This window comes from Panthera tigris, chromosome B1 (assembly GCF_018350195.1).
Source record: "Panthera tigris isolate Pti1 chromosome B1, P.tigris_Pti1_mat1.1, whole genome shotgun sequence".
NCBI lineage: Eukaryota > Metazoa > Chordata > Mammalia > Carnivora > Felidae > Panthera > Panthera tigris.
Genome location: NC_056663.1, coordinates 49,771,103 through 49,791,387, shown reverse-complemented (window position 1 = coordinate 49,791,387; position 20,285 = coordinate 49,771,103). Strand labels below are relative to the sequence as shown.

Here is a 20,285-nt window from a genome sequence, read left to right as displayed (position 1 = left end):
TAACATACAGTGTAATATTAGTTTCAGAGGTACAATATAGTGATTCAACACTTCCATACAACACTTGGTGCTCATTGGGTCACGGGATTTTTTTTTTTTTTTTTAATTTATTTTTGGGACAGAGAGAGACATAGCATGAACGGGGGAGGGGCAGAGAGAGAGGGAGACACAGAATCGGAAACAGGCTCCAGGCTCCGAGCCATCAGCCCAGAGCCTGACGCGGGGCTCGAACTCACGGACCGTGAGATCGTGACCTGGCTGAAGTCGGACGCTTAACCGACTGCGCCACCCAGGCGCCCCGGGTCACGGGATTTTAACTTCACAGCAGACTTTAAGCAGAGAGATTGAATTCAAATTTGGGTGTCTAAAAAATAGCATGATCAGCATAGGCAAATGTAACAGATTTCAAATTAATTTAGGCATTATGATTTTTAAAGGAAGAATGTTTTAAACATACACATTTCTTTGCCATCTAGTGTTTTTTTTAATTTTCTTTTTTTTTTTTTTAAGTTCATTTAATTTATTTTTGAGAGAGAGAGAGCAAGCCAGGGGAGGGGCAGAGATAGAGAGGAGAGAGAGAATGCCAAACAGGTTCTGCACTGTCTGTGCAGAGCCCAATACGAGGCAAAGCTGAAACCAAGAGTCAGTTGCTTAACAGACTGAGCTACCCAGGCGCTCCACCATCTAGCATTTTAATTGAAAGTAACCAACATTTCTTTTCAAGTACGGTTTACAAATGTAGTACAGTACATGTTAAAAGGGTGTTCTGAGAAAAACACCTAGTTGCCATCAATCAGTCATAATTTAGGAGCCCCTAAATGTCTTACTCCTACACTGTAATGATGTCACATGGTGAAATATGTAACTTCAGTGTCAACAGACTAAAATACAACCGTAGGATTTTGACTTAACAGCAGGCTCTGAGTAAACTGTGATATAAACAGACTGCAGTGTTCTGCGAGGAAAGAAGATCCATTTTAATATTTCTATTTTGAGTCAATACTTTGTTTTCCAGCTCTTTAAGACGATGAACCTGATTGCAAATCTTGGGAATGAAGACTTGCTCCAAACCAGAGAGTATAAGATTCTGAGTCTGACTGAGGACCTGACAAATAGCATGTCCCAAATTATATTTCTTGCAAGGGTAGAACAAGAACCATATCTGAGCTTGTCTAGTGGTTTTCCTCTCCCCACTCATTCCCATCCGTTTCTACTTGGGTCTAGATGCCTTTGGTAAGAACTGGATTTGCTTGGACCCGCTTAGACTTGGTCATTGGCTCTCTAAGGACTATTGTTTTAGCCTGAGTGACACTCCCCACCTCCCACCCCATTCCTTTCCTCCTACCTTCTTGCTGACTCTTCTCTCCCCTTCAAGTCAGTGCCCCTTTGTTTCCAAATGCCCCGTATTGTCATTGGGCACCATGATGGTCATCTCATCCTCCTTTTGAAAGGAGGTTGTGGTCTTGGAATCTAACCTTTTCTTATTCCCACTGTAAGGCCCAAGTATGGGCAGCAGTTCATTGTGAAAATAGGGCTGGGAGTCAGGACAGGGGAGACCAAGGTTTAGTGAGGAACCCAATACAGAGTTGAGCTGAGCAGACAGACTGGAACCAGTGATTCTTAAAAAATTATAAATGTAATCCTTCAGGCCTCTGCTTGTCCTCTCTAACATAAGGAAATGAAAAGCTCTTAGGGATTCCTTTTAGCTCTAAAATTCTATGACTGTTGAAGCTTTTTTATTGTTGTTCAATCAGCAGATGCTCGTTGAGGGCCTGCCATGCAACCCATACAGATTATAGAGAAATCTGTAATCCACATGGGAACATAAAATGACTGGAAGCAACTAGAGAGCCAGAGCAAACCCTATAAACCCCAAGTGGAGTGTGGGCTGTAAGTGGAATATGAGTTGAGAGGAGCCAGATCCCTAGATATCAGAGAAGTGCTGGTGCTGGTGACTTGGATTGGGCGAGAGATGATTGACAGGCTTTGGTTAGATAGAGGGCGAGAGTCCAGGAAATATTTGAATCCAGATTTTTAAATCTTCTGTATTCTATAGGTTCTCATCTGTTTTCATCTAGAAATCCTGAGTTTATCTGTTGCCATTATTTGAGAGTCCTAATAGCCCAGGTGACAGTTAACAGGGGGAAGGGGAGAAGGGCATTCTTTTTCTTCTTCTTTAATGTGCGAAAAGTGTTTACCTGTGATGTGTGAGATCTTCTGGCCAGGAGCAAAACCGATGTTTCACAGGCCATGAGGTTTCTGTTGGACCAATTATTTCAATTCTTATTTTCCTATGCCCTTTGAAACTAGAGTTTGAGAGTCTAAAAAAGGAAGGAAAGCATTATCTGTTAGAACATAAAACCAGCTCCTCACCCTCCTCCGCAAAAAGGGAGGAAATAGGCCTTAGCTTCTCTCCAAGGGGGAACATTCTTACAGGGCTGGAAAATCTAGGCAGTGCTAAGAGGAAGGGAGAAACATCAATCCCAATTTTGAAAGCTGCCAGTGGGGGTGTGTGTAGGAGTGAGAGAGACATTCATGTCTGCTCATGACTCTCCCTTGCTTCCTGTCTCCATAACTCCCTCCTCTGCCACACATTCTCATATCAGTCTCCTTCCCTCATTCATTCTAATGCACACATGACTCCTGAAACCAATACTACACTGTATGTTAACTCATTTGAATTTAAATAAATTGATTAAATTAAAAAAAACAATACACACATGACTGATGCTCAGAAAAACACCTCTGCGCTAACATATAAATCCATCCACATTGCACTGATACATCCATAAGGATATTCATTATCCAGCAAACACAAGTATCTGAGTATCTGTAATATGCTTTGCACTCTATACTGGAAATGTAAAAAATGGATCAGACGTGGTTTCTGTCCTAAATAGTCTATAATAACAAACCTATACAGATAAACACTGACTTGTATGTCCAGAGGTGTACATAAACACATTTCTAAGCCCACAGACATTTCAGTGCAGGTACACCCACTGAGGGGTGTACATACCAAGATATAAAAACAGAGCTGTTCATTCATAAATTTCACAGGTTCTCGTATGGTTGGTATTTGGGGGAGGATCTCTATTTTCCGTTTTTCCTTTATCAGGTCTTTCATCTCTTTTCAAATTCTAAAATTGATTTCACTTTACAATTCCATTCTTTTCTTATTTCTTGCCTTTAAAAAAAAGGATTACTTTTTCTTTAAAATGAATTATTCCCCATGGATAAACTGAAAAAAATGATACCTTCCCCAAGTTAAAAATAAGTAAAGTACCCTCTCAGGAATGAAATCTGTCTTTTTATACTCAGTTGGTACAGTCAAAAGACTGTCAATTTTTATTTATTGATACTTTAATGATGTCTTTCTTACAATGGGTATTTTGAACCATGAAATATAAAACCATTCCATTCTTTTTTATTTATTGCAGGTATTTGAAGAAAGAAGAGCTCTGCTTGGAAAATGGGTAACCATTCAAAATATAGTTACTTCAATATTATGTTATGTCACATTATCATAGAGCCCAAAGAATTCAGTTTGAACATAAACATAACTGAACACTTATTGCCTGAGAAATTTAACTGGTACCATCTGTGTGAATCGGTTAGGGTTCTACACTCATGAAGTAGGGTTCCATCTCTCACAAAACAGCGTTCAGAAAGGTGAGTTGGGATATGAGACGACCACTTAGTAACCAGCACGGTTCATCCATTGAGCTGCTTAGCATCCATCTACACCCTTCTGCCTCTATTTAAATTTCCAAAGGAAAGCTGTAACAACTTTATGCTTTTATTTAACAAGGTACCACTATTCGTTACACAACTGAAAACTTTCTCACCCTTTCCTCAAGGGAGACACAGAGTCCCAGTGGTCATTGTCCTTCCCTGGGTCATGATCAAACTCTAAGCAGTGTTTACTACTCATCAGATTCCTCTCTGAGCCCCACCTGTCTCTACCACCCAAGAGAACTGAAAGCATACAGTCATGCCAAAATGTGTACATGAATGTTAATAGCAGTATTATTCCTAATAGTCAGAGTGTAAATACCCAAATATCCATCAACTGATGAATAGATAAACAAAATGTGGTCTATTCTTTTTTTTTTTAACTTTTTTAAAATGTTTATTTTTGAGAGAGAGAGACAGAGCATGAGTGGGGAGAGGAGCAGGGAGAAAGGGAGACATAGAATCCTAAGTAGGCTCCAGGCTCTGAGCTGTCAGCACAGAGTCCAATGTGGGACTCAAACCCACAAACTGTGAGATCATGACCTGAGCCAAAGTCATATGCTTAACTGACTGAGCCACCCAGGTGCCCCAAAATGTGATCTATTCTATGGTAGACTATTATTCAGCCTTAAAAGGGAAGGAAATCCTGATACCTGCTACCACATGGATGAACTTTGAAGGCAATATGCTAAGTGAAAGAAGCCAGACACAAAAGGACAACTATTGTATTGATTCCACTTATATAAGGTACCTAGAGTAGTCAAATTCATAGAGACAGCAAGTAGAATAGAGATTACCAAGGGATGAGGACTTATTATTTAACAAGTACAGAGTTTCAGTTTGGGAAGATGAAAAAGTTCTGCAGATGGATGGTGGTGATGGTACATTACAACGTGTAAATGTACTTAATGCCACAGAACAGTACACTTAAAAGTGGTTAAAATGGTAAATTTTATGTTACATTTATTTTGCTAAAATTTTTTAAAGGTAAGAAAATTTTTAAATTTTTTGAAAGGTAGGAGAAAGGAATAAAGTAATGATACATGCTACAACATGGATGAACCTTAAAAATAATATGCTAAGTAAGGGGCACCTGGGTGGCTCAGTTGGTTAAGCATCCAACTGTGGCTCACGTCATGATCCCATAGTTTGTGAGTTCGAGCCCCATATCAGGCTCTGTGCTGACAGCTCAGACCCTGGAGCCTGCTTTGGATTCTGTGTCTTCCTCTCTGTCTCTGCCCCACCTCCCCCCTCAAAAATAAATAAACATTGAAAAAATTTTTTAAAAATAATAATATGCTAAGTGAAAAAAAAACAGACATAGAGGCCGCATACTGTATGATCCCATTTATATGAAATGTCCAGAATAGGCAAATCCATAGAGACACAAAATAGATTAGTGGTTTCCAAGAGCTGGGGGAATGACTCTAATGGGTACAGGCTTTCTTTGGGGAGATAATGAAGATGTTCTGGGGGTGCCTGGGTGGCTCAGTTGGTTGGGCATCCAACTCTTGATTTCAACTCAAGTGGTGATCTCATGGGTTTGTGAGATTGAGCCCCACATGGGACTCTGCCACTGATAGCAGAGCCTGCTTAGGATCCTCTCTTTCCCTCTCTCTCTGCCCCTCCTCTGCATGTGCTCACTCTTTCTCTCTCTCTCAAAATTAATAAATACACATTAAGAAGAAAAGAGGGGCATTCACTTTCAAATATCCCCTCTCTATAAGGAGAGCTTTTCTACTATTCTTCTTTTCTAATCTTATACTCTGTTAAACTTTTGCCTGCTGCTCAAAAAAAAAAAAAAAAAGTGTTCTGGAAATAGATAGTAGTGTTGACTACACAACCTTCTGAATACACTAAAAGCCACTGACTTGTAAACTTAAAATGCCGAATTTTATGGCATGTGAATTATATCTCAGTTTAGAAAATAAATTAGGATTACTTAAAAAAAAAAACTATCCGGGGCACCTGGGTGGCTTAGTAGGTTAAGCGTCCGACTTTGGCTCAGGTCATGATCTCACGGTTCGTGGGTTCGAGCCCCGCATCGGGCTCTGTGCTGACAGCTCAGAGCCTGGAGCCTGTTTCAGATTCTGTGTCTCCCTGACCCTCCCCTGTTCATGCTTTCTCTGTCTCTGTCTCAAAAATAAATAAATGTTAAAAAAAAAGAAACTATCCTTAGATTTCTCTAACTCTTGTTACATGTAATATACTTGAAATACCCCATTTTTAAGCATACCGCTAACACTTTTTCCGTAAGAGAGCATCTCTGACTGGAATGTAACTGGACAGGATGCCCTTTCCTATGAGTTACTGAAACTCATTTTCCTAAGGAAAATAGAAAGTTTTAGCCTGCTATAACAGCCTAAAGTTCTTAGGAAAGTTCGGGCTGCTATAACAAATTACATAGATTGGGTAGCATATAAACAGCAGAAGCTTATTTCTCATAGTTCTAGAGGCTGGGAAGTCCAAGATCAAGGCATGGGCAGATTCAAGTCTGGGAAGATCCCACTTTTTGATTCATAGATGGCCTTCTTTTCACTGTAGCGTCACATGGCAGGAGTGGGGAGAGAACTCTCTGGGATTTCCTTTTTAAGGACACTAACTCATTCATGAAGGCTTTATCCTCATGACCTAATCACCTCCCATAGGCCCCACCTCCTAGTACCATCACCTTGTAGGTTAGGTTTCAACCTATGAATTTTGGAGAGCTACAAACATTCAGTCCATTGCACTAAGACTAACATAAATACTATGTCTTAATGTTCTTATTTGTTTTAGTTGGTCACCAATTCTTTTTTGTGTTGGTCTACAAGCTCCTGTCTAGGATATTTATTAGCCTAAGTACATCTTTAAAACTTGTATACATAGTATATCTGGAAGGATACACAAGAAAAGAGGCAACATTGGTTTCCCCTAGGGAGAAGGATGAGTCTGGGACAAGGTGGAAGGGACTCCTTTAGCTGAATAGCCTTTTGTACCTTTTGATATTTTTAATCATATGAATGTATTACCTATTCAAAATAATAAAATTTTATAAATATGCTAAAAATTAAGAAATTAAAAACACCAAAATTTTAAACCTAGCAGAGTTTTTCTCATATCCTATTTACATTTTAAACATTTTATTTTTTTTAAATTTTTTTTTATTTGATGTTTATTTATTTTTGAGACATAGACAGAGCATGAACGGGGGAGGGTCAGAGAGAGAGGGAGACACAGAATCTGAAACAGGCTCCAAGCTGTCAGCACAGAGCCCAATGCGGGGCTCAAACCCACGGACTGTGAGATCATGACCTGAGCCGAAGCCAGTCGCCCAACCGACTGAGCCACCCAGGCGCCCCTCCTATTTACATTTTAAAACTAACTTCATACTTGTCACCAACAACTTAAAAAAAGGCTTACTTAGAATAACTGTTTTTACACTATCATTCCAGTGGAAATCCCTGAATTAATATAACCAAGGCCAGTTCAGCCAGTATTTGGTGTGACCAGCTTTTGAATGGTTGGTGGGATTGCTGGTTGTTAAGTATTTTTAATATCACCCTGTATAAAATTCAAGGTCTTTAAACCTTTAAAAATATTTTGTTTATTCTTTTCTTTTACCATAGCTAATAGAAATATATTTGCAAAGATCACTAATTATCTCTCTTCTCCAATAGACTAGTTTATATAGGGAAGGCATAGTTCTGTATCTTGCTCTTTGTACATTTCTTGACACACCCAGACATTTAATAAATACTTTCTAAATGAATAAGTGATAATTACTGGTTTTTCTCTTTTGTCCAACATCAAATTTATACCCCGAATTTACTATGTCATGTGGTAGTCTATATACCTCCACAAAAGCCACATGAATTGAGTTTGAGGAGATTATTTCCAATTTGCCCTATTAATTTTCTATCTCCATTTTAGATTTTTTTTGTTTATGTTTCAGGAAAACCATGAGACTGATAACATAAGAAATGCAGTGCCAGGGTGCCTGGGCAGCTCAGTCGGTTGAGCGTCTGACTCTTGATTTCAGCTCAGGTCATAATCCCAAGGTTGTGGGATTGAGCCCTGAGTTGGATTCCACACTAAGTAATACTTAGCATTACTTAGGCTTTTCATTATAGGGATCAAATATTGGTTTTAAAGCGCAATCTAGTATTAGAAGTAAAGTCATTTTTAAAAATAATCTGGACTGGGGTGCCTAGGTGGCTCAGTTGGTTAAGCGTCCAACTCCAGCACAAGTCATGGTCATATGGTTCATGCATTTGAGCCACGCATCAGGCTCTTTGCTGACAGCTTGAAGCCTGGAGGCTGCTTCAGATTCTGTGTCTCCCTTTCTCTCTGCCCCTCCCCCACTTCTGCATGTTCTCTCTCGCGTTCTCCCTTTCTCTCTGCCCCTCCCCCACTTCTGCATGTTCTCTCTCGCGTTCTCTTCCCTCCCTTCCTCCTTCTCTCCCCCCCCCCCGCCCCTTGTCAAAAATAAATAAATAAACATTAGAAAAATTTAAAATAATCTGGTCATTGTGAAGTAAGACATAATATAAAACCTATCCAATAATAGTCCAAAATATATTTGGCCATAGAATGTCATTTTTGTTCATACATAAGTGCATAGTCTTATCTGATATTTTGTATAGTAACAAACAAAATAATTAAGAGAAACTGCAAACCTCTTCTACTTTACTGCTCCCTGCTACTACTTCATCCTTTATGTCTTAAATCTTCTCTGCCCTTCAATCCTTGTTAGAAAAGGCAATTGCCTCCCAAGAAAAACAACTCTCCAAAACAAACAGAACTATTTTGGTTGAAAAGAAAGCATCTCAAACTTTTTCTAGGCTTCTGCATTGTTAACAGGAATAGGGGGAAGCCTGGCTGGCTCAGTCAGTAGAGCATGTGACTCTTGATCTCAGGGTTGTAAATTCAAGCCCCATGTTGGGTGTGAAGATTACTTAAAAATAAAATCTAAACAAACAAACAAACAAAAAGAATGTGTTAGAAAGAATTTGAAAAAAGTAGATGGCATCACTTTTAATTTGCTGGCAACAACTGTAATCAGAGCTGAAATTCAAAAGAGAAACAGGAGAAAAAATTTTGTAAATTGCATGATAGGTAAAGATTAATATCTAGGATTGTAAAGCATTTCTACAAATCAATAAGAAAAATACAGATATTCCTATGGGATAATGAGCTAATAGAAGAATGAGAAATATACAAAAATATACAAATGGCCAAAAAACTGAAATTAGAGAAATACAAATTAAAACAATGAGATTCCCAGTCCCTTCCTTTGCCTATGTGACAAAAATTAAGGAGATAGATAATATTCGATATAAGTAAGGATTTATTGGAGAGTAGGAGGATATGCTTAAACACAATTGGAGGAACTGTAAAATGGTAAAGACTTTTAAAAGACAATTTGACAGGATCAATTAAAGTTTTAAAGGCAAATGTCCTCTGAACCTGTAATTCCACTTCTGTGTTTCTGTACTAGAGAAATATTCACACAGGGCATGAAAAGGCATGTTTTGGAATATTGCAGTTGGTTTGTTTTTGGGTTTTTTTTTGGTCTTTCTTTCTTTCTTTCTTTTCTTCTTTCTTTCTTTCATATTGGAAACAACCTAAATGATATTGGTAGTAAATTGAGTATGTAGATCATGGTATAGCTATAATGAATGGATAAATGAGAAAATGAAAATACTATGAATGAATGAGAAAACAATATGCTCCAGGTTCATTACATATCAGGTCATTTATAGCTATATCTTGTTTGTTTGTTATTTTATTTTATTATTTTTAAAAATATTATTTGAGAGAGAAAGACTGAACAGGGGAGAGGGACAGAGGATGAGGGAGAGAGAGAGAGAGAGAGAGAGAGAGAGAGAGAGAGACCATCTCAAGCAGATTCCATGCTCAGCACAGAGCCCAATGAGGGGCTTGATCCCACAATCCCAGGATCATGAACTGAGCCAAAATCAAGAGTTGGATACTCAACCAACTGAGCCATCCAGGTGCCCCCTGTTTGTTTTTTAAACTGCTTAGCAGTATCCCACAGGATAGGTATACTCTAATTTACTTAAGTGTTTCCTTATTGATAGCTATAAGTGTATGCAAATGCATAGAAATGCACAGCGGTGGGTACCTGGGTGGCTCAGTTGGTTAAGTGTCCGATTTCAGCTGAGGTCATGATCTCATGATTCATGGGTTCCAGCCCCACATCAGCTCTGCACTGACAGCTCAGAACCTGGAGACTGCTTTGGATTCTGTGTCTCCCTCTCTCTCTCTCTCTGCCCCTCCCCTGCTATGCTCACTTATGTGTGCGCGCTCTCTCTCTCTCAAATATAAATAAACTTAAAGTGGAATTGCATGGTGGTTATTTCTGGGGAATGGAATGTGATTAGATGGGGAGGAGCAGTTACAGAGGATTTTCATGTTTAATTGTATATGTACCTGTTTGAAACTTTTTAAAAGTTTATTTATTTATTTTGAGAGAGAGAGGGTGGGTGCACAAGTGGGGGACAGGCAGAGAGAGAGAGAGGGAGAGAAAGAATCCCAAGCAGGTTTTGCCCTGTCCACACAGAGCCCAACATGGGGCTTAATCTCATAAACTGTGAGATCATGACCTAGGCTGAGATCAAGAGTTGGATACTTAACCAACTGAGCCACCCAGGCACCCCATGAAACTCTTGAATAATAATGTATCCATACCTTAATTGTGAAAGCCGGTTTTTGGTAACAGGACTCAGAAACTCAACCAGATTGGGACAAATAACCAATAAGCAAAAAATAACAAGCCTTCTTCATTTTGTCCCCCCACTCACAGTAAACTTTTCTTTGCCGGTCTGTGTGAGGTGAGTGGAAACTGATGGCTGTAGCAACTGTCCTGATGTCCTGCAACTGCATTAAGAATCCTTGGAACAACTACTCCAAACACAGGATTTTCACAATTCTGTTAAGTCCAGAAAGCCCTGTAAAAAGGCATTAAAATAATTATAAAATATAATTGTGATAGAACATAACGTAACATAATTGATTTAATGTAATATAATGTAAACAAAGGAACTAACTGTGAAGGGAGGTACCATCTGTGTGATACAGGATGGGAGAATGGTCCTAGCTACTCCCCAAATTTCACATATTGGATCCCTGGCTACAATGTTATGGGTATTTTTACTTGAAAGGAGATTATCGAATTCCTGGACAATTAACTCTTCCATGGACTATTTACTTTTTGGATTATTCCTAGCACCTTTTAAATTCCAAAGGGATTTCCCCCAACTGTGAAGCGTTCTTCTGAGTCATCAACCCACCTTCAATTGGTAGGAGTTCAAGGAATGCAAATTCATTTTGTATTAGCCTAAACAAACACAATTAGAAAGGAAAATCCTTCGAGGCAAAAAACACCTATCAATGCCAGATATAAATTACCTTTGACCATTATAATCAGGGAAATAAATGAGAAACCAATGTAATTATCTTTTTAATCTCTAGAGGAAAATGTTTTAATGTTTTCTTTTATAGATTTCTTCAGCACTTTATAATCCTAGTGTTCTTTTACATTCATTTTAAATCACTGTTATTCAAGCTGAGCTCATTCTCTTTTTGTGGGCAGCAATGAAAGTAGATGAGCTAACCTCCGTCATTCTAAATGTAATTCCCATCCTTGCCAATGCACAGACATAATTTTATGCTTTTTAATTTAATTGTTTGCATATATATTCTTTTTACACTGATTTAACCCACATACTCATTATTTTTAACATCACTTTGATATTTTATAATAAGCTGCCATGTATAATGAGTCATAAATCCTATTAAGAATTTTATACATAGATTATTTAATCCTCACAACAACCCTACCATTTAGATATAATTATTCCTAATGTATAAATGAGGAAATTGAGAGGTTGTTAGTGGTGGAGCTGGAATTTAGTGATTTATTTCCAAAGAGTATTGGAAATAATAGAATACTGGAAGTAAGACTTCCAATAGTCTCATTACCAAACCCATCATCAATCTGTAATGCCATCCTCTATTAGGCATTTTTGATTATTTCTGATTTTGTGCAGTGATAATAATATCTCATGAAAAATTTTTTTGTAACCATAATCATCCTGGGTCCCCATGTGGCTCAGTTTCTACAGAACCACAGAGCACTGCCTATAAGTCATTTTAAAAATGAATTCCAATTTTCACTTTGTGTCTCAAAGGAAAATCACAGCAGAACCAGTTTAAAACTCATAGCAGTACTTCTCAGGTCTCCTTTTGTTAAACAACAGAAATTCAGCCGAGTATTAAAAGTTAACAATTTAAAAGTTCAAATTGGCTTTATTGAACAATTTGTGAATCAGGCAGCATCCTATCTAGCAAATAGGAGCTCCATCAAGCTGTAGAAAAGGAAAGGTTTTTAAAGGTAGAGAGGGAGCCTAAAAACAAAATTACTAGCAAAGAATGCATTGTTTTAGGCAAGGTTTTCTTCCTAAGTGGAATGGAAGGGATCCATCAGTAAATTGCCTAGTACTAACCGGGAAATTCCATGTTGACTGGTTAAAGTTATATTCCTGGGGAATTTATGATATGCAATTAGGTTAGGTATTAAATCTTGGTTTGCTGAAGTGGGGCCCTTAACATAGGTGACTCCATTTTGGTACTGTGGTTTTCTAGTTAACACCTTCCTTCATTCCTCAGCTCTCTCGTTCTCTAATTGCTATCTAAGGCAATGAATGACTGTCTGAACCCCCAAACCCCCAACAAGCCAAAACCTTACTGCTTTTCTTTCTCCTCACACTTCCCCTTTGGTTCTTTATTTTATAGATCAATGCAGTTTCTCAGGCATGGTCCTTCCCCTGGCCCCAGTCATTCTGGTCTGGCTTCTCTCTCTTCATTGTAATAATCCATCCCAAAAGGAAAGAAGTCCTGTATTGTGAGAGTTGGAAATATGGATTGTGCAGAAATAGGGATAGGAGAAATCAGGGAACACTCACACACGAATAGATTTTTATTCATTTATTTGTAAGTTGAGGTTTTGGGCTTTTTCTTCCCTGCCATGAGCACACCATAGAGGCCTCTACAGGAGTTGTGTCTTGACAATGTCAGGATTCCAAACTCGATGACAATTCACTACCCATTTAACTTGGCTTCATACACGTGACACAAAACAAAGCATAATACAAAGTCACCCAACAAAGAAGATACAACAGGGGGCAAGAAATTAATGAACCAAATGTGAAGTCAGTCAGTCCCTAAGTGCACAGTTAGGGTAAGGCCGCGGTCCGGTCTAGGTCATCTCTCAGCTCACACTGCTTATTATGTTCAAAAAGTGGGCATCTCTGTTATGTTCAAGATCAATCAGTAGGGGCCTTTGGCAGCATTTGCCTTTCAAATATGGTCAGAAGTTGAAGGGTTAGTGTCTGGAGAGTCTGACAGTTTGCCGTAGAAATCCCCCCTTTTGAAAGGAGTTTAATTGGGGCGCGTGGGTGGCTCAGTTGGTTAAATGTGCGACTTCAGCTCAGGTCATGATCTCACAGTTTGTGAGTTTGAGCCCCGTGTCAGGCTCTGTGCTGACAGCTCAGCTGCTTCAGATTCTGTGTCTCCCTCTGTCTCTGCCCCTGCCCTCCTTGTGCTTTGCATATCTCTCAAAAATAAATAAACATTAAAAAAACTTTTTTTTTGAAAGTTTAATCAGTCTTGGGCCTTTGCAGGCCTCTTCTGGTTCTAGTGATTATCAGCTCTTGGTTCTTCCAGGTTCTTAGCACTTCCAGTCTGTGCCGGTTTGGGTGAAATCTGGTCTTAGCTGCAACACCCTTCGCTGCTTATGTCACTGTTTGACAGGAGTGACTCTATCTTGCTTATTACATTCACCCTCCCATCCTTGAATTATAGTCTGCAAACTGAGATTCCTGGGTCATTAAATAGATCTATAATAGTGAATAGTTTTTGATTAAGAAGTATTCTTGCCAGGGTGCCTGGGTGGCTCAGTTGGGTAAGCTTTCAACTCTTGATTTCAGTCCAAGTTGTGATTGCATGGTTCATGGGATCAAGCCCCACATCGGGCTTTGTGCTGTTGGTGTGGAGTCTGCTTGGGATTCTCTCTCTCCCTCTTTCTCTGCCCTTCACCTGCTTGCATTCTCTCTCTCAAAATAAATAAGCATTTTTTAACTTTAAAAAAAGAAGTATTCTTGCCAATTAAATATAAATACATATGACTATAATGAAGTTGATTTGTCATGCTTTATATGCCTTTTTAGGTAGTGTATTTTATGATTACAACTAAAGTTCCTTATAAAATTCTCATTACTTTATGATGACTGTAATAAATACCTATACATGATATGCAATAGTATACAGAATACAGGTAGCCCCAAACTTTCCTATTTCTCTTCTCTAATGGGCTAAGGAAAAAAAAGACAGATTTAGACTCTGGTAAACTGACTCATTCAATTGGTAGATGTTCCCATAAGAGCCTTTCTCTGGGTTTTGGCCAGCCCTCAAATTCTTACCTTTCATCAGTCATTGATCTTGGAACTGATTAAGGGTTATCTCTGGGGAAAATTATGAAGTAACCAAAGCTTTTGTTTGGCATGCCTCCAGATTACTCTGGCATCTACTTCCTGTCTCTGGCAGTCTTTTTTCCAGGTCCTCTTATTGACATTTTCTCTCCAATCAATCATTTACACATTACTGGGGCTTTAACCCAATATACTCCCCTTCTCAGGGATATTTGCATATTTTACCTTATCTCCAATTGTGAGTGCAAAGCTTTGTTTCTGATCCTGGAGTTTGGCACTAATGAGCTAATATAGAAACTCTGGTGGGAAAGGGGCTGCCCAGGTGCCTTCTCTTGAAATTGTATCTTTAAGTATATATTTTCTCAGTTTACAAATATGGCCAGCTCCCAACTTACTGATCTTATATAACGGCAAGTTCTGAGGTCGAGTGCACTTCTGTGTATGCACTCAGGTCTTGTACACGCTTGCATGTATAAATGTGAGGAAGACAGGTAAGTGGCAAAACATCAATTTACTAATTAGGGGAAGAAGTACATGCTATTCATTAGTAATAAAATATGAAACTTACTTTCTCTGCCATTCTTCTCTCTTCCTCTAATGAATCTCTGGTATCAGACTGAACCTGGAGGGTTTTTTCTTTCTTTTTTCCAGTTTGACAAATGGACAGACTCTCAACGGAGAAGAATCTTGACAGGCCTGTTAGAACGTTGCTCCCTGGCACAGCAAAAGTTCTGCTGTCGAAAGCTTCAGGAAAAAATTCCAGCAGAAGCTCTGGATTTTACTACCAAGCTTCCAAGGGTGTTATCTTTATACATCTTTTCTTTCCTGGACCCCCGAAGCCTTTGTCGTTGTGCACAGGTAAAGGCAAAGAATTAGTGTCCAACATTTTATAGTTATAGCCTAGAAAACTCTAAAATGAGAAGGAAAAAAAAACACATGCACAAAACCAAGAAATAAGATGAGATGGTCAATATGTTTAGTCTATATAGTTTGAATTAATCCCTATCTTCTTTGTACCTAACTCTGTATTTAGTGCTCAAAAGTAGATAAAAATAATGTAAGACATCATTAGTATCCGCAGAATAGTATCTGCTGGTTGGGGAGACAGATACACATATATGAAATGGTTCATCAGCAGGATAGTCTTACAGTGCATAGCATACAACTAGGATAAAATTCTAAATTGTATGGTACAGCCCATTCATAAACAGAAGAGCTCAAAATAAGGTGCTAATGAGATATGTACCAAAGACTATGAGAGTAAGAGTTCAGAGTGAGTAGACATGCTTCCAGCGGCCTTGGAAAAGGGGCTTCTGTTTTTTTATAAGTAAATCCACCATGTATTAAAGTATACTTCAGTCACTTATGAGATAAACTAGTAGCCATTTTATTAAGTGTTTCCATAGAGGTTTGTAACACTAGAAGTTACTAGTCACCATGCAGTCACATATGTGTAACATGTTAACTTTAGTTTTTAAAGTTAAGAAGATGGATGCAGTAAGAAAGATGAATTAATAAATGGTGTTAGGACAATTGGGCAGCTATCTGAAAAAAGTATTCTAGTAGGATAAAAGATTGGTATGAAATCAAAGGAAATCATAAAATACTCAAAGAAAACATAAGGAAGGAGGGCTTTGTGAGTATTCTATAATACCAGAAGCTTTTAAAGAAAATACACAATTTAGGGGCACCTGAGTGGCTCAGTCACTTAAGCCTCCGACTCTTGATTTTGGCTCAGGTCATGATGTCTCATGAGTTTGAGCCCCTCATTGGGCTCTCCACTAACAGGCTTTCTTGGGAGTCTCTCTCTATCCCCACCCCCCTCAAAATAAATAAATTAATTAAAAAAAAAAGAGTATCATATAGCTATATGATGAATTACTGTGGGGACATTAGAAAACATGTTTTCAAAACACAAAGATGCTTATAATATGTAAAATGAAGAAACACAATTTAAAATTGTGTATATAGAGTTTCCCAATTTTGTTTCACAATGCCTAGAAAAAAAGAAAAGAACTCTGTCAGGTTGTTAATAAAGGTAATCTCTGATTTTGGGGTTATGGGTATTGTTTTTCTTTTTAAATGATTATTTTATTTTATTTTATTTTATTTTATTTTATTTTATTTTATTTATTTTATTTTATTTTTTTTGAGAGAGAGAGAGAGAGCGAGCACACAGGGGGAAGGACAGAGAGAGAATCCCAAGCAGGCTTCAGGATGTCAGCGCAGTCTCTTTCTTAGGACTCAATCTCACATGGGATCACCACCTGAGCCAAAATCGAGACACTTAACTGACTGAGCCACCTAGGTGCCCCGGGTATTATTTTTCTTTAAACTTCTTGGAATTTTTCAAATTTTGCACACTGAGACTGTTTCCATTTGAGGGAAATGTTATTTGAAATCACTAATCCTATCATATATGTGTACCATATGTCAATCTTACAAGATCCTGGCATTATGTTTTTTTCCCAGTACTGACTGTGAAGAAAACACAGGCAGTTGTTCTTCAGCTAGATTTAAACAATGCCATTGCAGTAAAATGAGCTTTGAGTTGTTTAAAAAGATGGAGGCAGGAAGGGTCTGATAATTTCGAAAGCTCCTACCCTCCTACCTACTCTTCAATTTGCCTCATTCCTGTCTACCTTAAAAACAAGCAAAAAAAAAAAACCAAAGAGCAAAAACAAAACATACAAAAACCTTATCTACCCCCGGGGAGTGGGGGAGGGAGGGAAAAACTTAATACCCAGGTCAAAACAAGATGTAAGGAAAATAAGGGAAAGAGTGAGAATTGAGATATTTTTCTCCTCATCCCATCCCTCCGAAACCCCACCTCTCCACTGAATTCTGAGTTAATGAACCATATGGGGATTAAGGTTGCTGTTGTTTCATTTCTGCATTGAACAAAGTAGATGTGATTTCTGTTCCTGCCTGCAGGGCTCTGTCAGATTCTCTACCCTTTTTCATTCTTCCACCTCCTGAACCTGTTATTTCTTGTAATTGTGCCCTCCCCTCTCCTGTTTGTCTCCTCTTCAGCCCAGAAAACAATGCTAAACATAATGGAACTCAGTATTTGGTAGATGGAAGGAGGAAGAGAGGGCTAGATAAATGGATGGATGAATATTATAGTGTTCTGCCTTTGTGTGTGTGCTCAAAAATTATTAATGACTTAATCTTGAAAAAGCGACTAATTTCCCAAGATTGAAATTTAGGTTTGAAGGTTAGATGTTGTCTTTGCGACTCTTACAACACGACACAGAACCCCTGGGCTGAACTTTATATATGAACTAGCTTTCAGCAAGACTTGTTCAAAATCTGAAGTAAGTTACTATAAATACTGCTGCACCATAGTAGGGTCATTTCCAACATTTGCTGGATGTGTGAGAATGACCAGAATGCCATGGGAATGGAATGTAGAGAATAAACAGTGTATGCTCTATGGAATCTTAAAGGCTACAACGGGCACACCATAAGATATCAGTAATTGCGTTCTGTTTATAAAATTTCTATTTAGTTAAATCATAAGAACGGGGGGAAAATGGAAGCATACCAAAAATGAGTAAATAATATGCAGACCTGAATTTCTATAACCCTCCTATAACTTTCATATGAACTTCTAGGAAGTTCCAAAGTCTATTTAAGCCACGGTTGCCTTGTTTGCAACATGAGAGTAGTAATAACACCTACCTCCTTAGGTTGCTGTGGGGATGGTTAATAGGTACTTAATAAATATTAGTTGACTCTGAATCTAAGTGTGATTTAACATTTACAGAAAATCCTCCTGCCTAGGTAGAGAGCATTTCAGGTAGATAATTATTTAAGTTGTGATTTGGAGGAAAAGAACAATAGAGTTATCTCAGGTCCAGGGTGACAGCTCAAGACCTAGAAAAAATGGGCATGTAAACTGAGTTAAGTTTTTTTTTTTTCTTTCCAATTACTTTTTTTCAGGTGAGCTGGCACTGGAAGAACTTAACTGAGCTGGATCAGCTCTGGATGCTCAAATGTTTACGATTTAACTGGTACATCAATTTCTCTCCAACTCCCTTTGAGCAGGGTATATGGAAGAAGCACTACATTCAAATGGTAAAAGAACTTCATGTTACCAAGCCTAAGGTACATTTGGGACGAAAAGCAACAAATATACAAATATCAGCTATTTAGGAATACCAGAGGGGAGATGGATGGGGAGGGGGCGGGGAATGGGTTAAACAGGTGATGAGGATTAAGGAGGGCACTTGTAATGAGCACCTGGTGTTGTATGTAAGTGTTGAATCACTATATTGTACACCTGAAATGAATATTACACTGTATGTTAACTAAGTGGAATTTAAATTAAAACTTAGGGGCACCTGGGTGGCTCAGTCGGTTGAGCGCCCGACTTCGGCTCAGGTCATGATCTCATGGTCCGTGAGTTTGAGCACAGTCTGGCGCTGTGCTGACAGCTCAGAGCCTGGAGCCTGCTTCGAATTCTGAGTCCACCCTCCCCTGTTCTCACTCACTCTTTCTCTCTCTCTTTCAAAAATAAATAAACATTAAAAAAACTTTTTTTAATAAATTAAAACTTTAAAAAAAAAAGGGAATTCCAGAACTAAGACTAAATGATCAAACTTGAAGTTGGGGAGGGGACTTGGTTGAAAGGAAGTACACTATTAGGTCAAAATTTTCCTTTTCTGAGAACTTGATAGCCTTGTTCAAGACATCCATGCTAGTTGAGAGTCCTCATGGGACACTCCCAAAACCACAGTTCCACCCAGGAGGCTAGGACTGCGGAACTCCTCATTCTGTTCAGATTCCTGGATTTCTGTGTCTCTGACTCACACACCAAGCAATTCTGACACTGAGACTTTGTGGAGAATGTGCAGTATTTGCTATCAAAGGGTCATCAAATTTTACTTTATTAATTCAAATTTTCTGATTCTATCAGGTGAGCTAAAGTTTATTTGTGTATCATTTACAAAGAAAATTTTTCCAATAAATCTGTAATTATGGAAATGAGTAATGAGTATACTAAAGTTCTTTTTAATCTAGAAACTAAGCAATGTAAAGCATTTACATATGATCATAAAAAGTAAATAATGCAGGAATAATTTTTCTAGTTGTTTTGTCTGCATTATAACCAATGTTTATGTTCATTCTTATAGTCACAGTTAATTAGATAACTCATGGGAAAATTTTATGAGCCTTTTCTTTATGGTGTGATCTATACACATGCAGAGTTGTGCATCGTTTTGTACAGTAGATAAGTTCCTGAAAATTATGTGTAAATTAAATTTTTTAAATGATTTTTAAAACCACAGGGGTATCATATCCTGTGAAAAAATTGCAGTGAATCCTTTTAAAATTGAAGAATCCTTTTGAAAGATGAATAGTCAGCTCCTAACTTGTTCATTTAGGTTTAGTTTTATTGTTTTAAAGTAGAATCCATCTACATTTAATATAGTAATAAACTATGCATAATTAATATTGTTACAATTGCAACCATAAAACTAGTCTTTCAGATTTCAGTAATGGGTGTGCTCCATGAGGATTTCTTTTTTTTTTTTATTTTTATTTTTTTTTTTATTTTTTTTAACATTTATTTATTTTTGAGACAGAGAGAGACAGAGCATGAACGGGGGAGGGTCAGAGAGAGAGGGAGACACAGAATCTGAAACAGGCTCCAGGCTCTGACCAGTCAGCACAGAGCCCGATGCGGGGCTCAAACTCACATACCGCGAGATCGTGACCTGAGCCGAAGTCTGACGCTTAACCGACTGAGCCACCCAGGCGCCCCGAGGATTTCTTTTAAAAAAGAAAAGTTTAAGTTGCAGTGATGGAAGAAGTTATTTTCAAAATTACCATGACTGTGACTTCTTTTCAGATCTGATAAGGCTTTTCTTGACTCTCATTTTCAGTTGGGGGTAGGGAATGTCATTCAATAGCTGAAGCTTGGGCAGTTCTGGGGCAGAGAAGAGAAAAGTGATTAACCAGTTTGTAGAGGAAAAGAGGTTTTGAGTATTACTTATAAAACTGACTTTACAGCTTTGTCTTTAGCAATAATTCTTTTCTATAAAATATGTA

The 20,285-nt window shown here is 38.2% G+C and overlaps 1 protein-coding gene across 2 annotated transcripts in view; it reads left to right on the top strand.

Annotated features, from left to right (window-relative positions):
• Positions 1-20,285, top strand: part of FBXO16 (F-box protein 16) — a 54,861-nt gene that overhangs the window by 9,905 nt on the left and 24,671 nt on the right. Inside the window, exons 3-5 of one of the 2 annotated variants that reach the window (XM_042982664.1) lie at positions 3,441-3,476; positions 14,880-15,086; positions 18,174-18,308. In XM_042982664.1, coding sequence (XP_042838598.1) covers positions 3,441-3,476; positions 14,880-15,086; positions 18,174-18,308 — 378 coding nt within the window. Of the gene's footprint in view, positions 1-3,440; positions 3,477-14,879; positions 15,087-18,173; positions 18,339-20,285 lie in introns of both variants that reach the window. The other variant, XM_007097114.3, reaches the window with a different exon arrangement.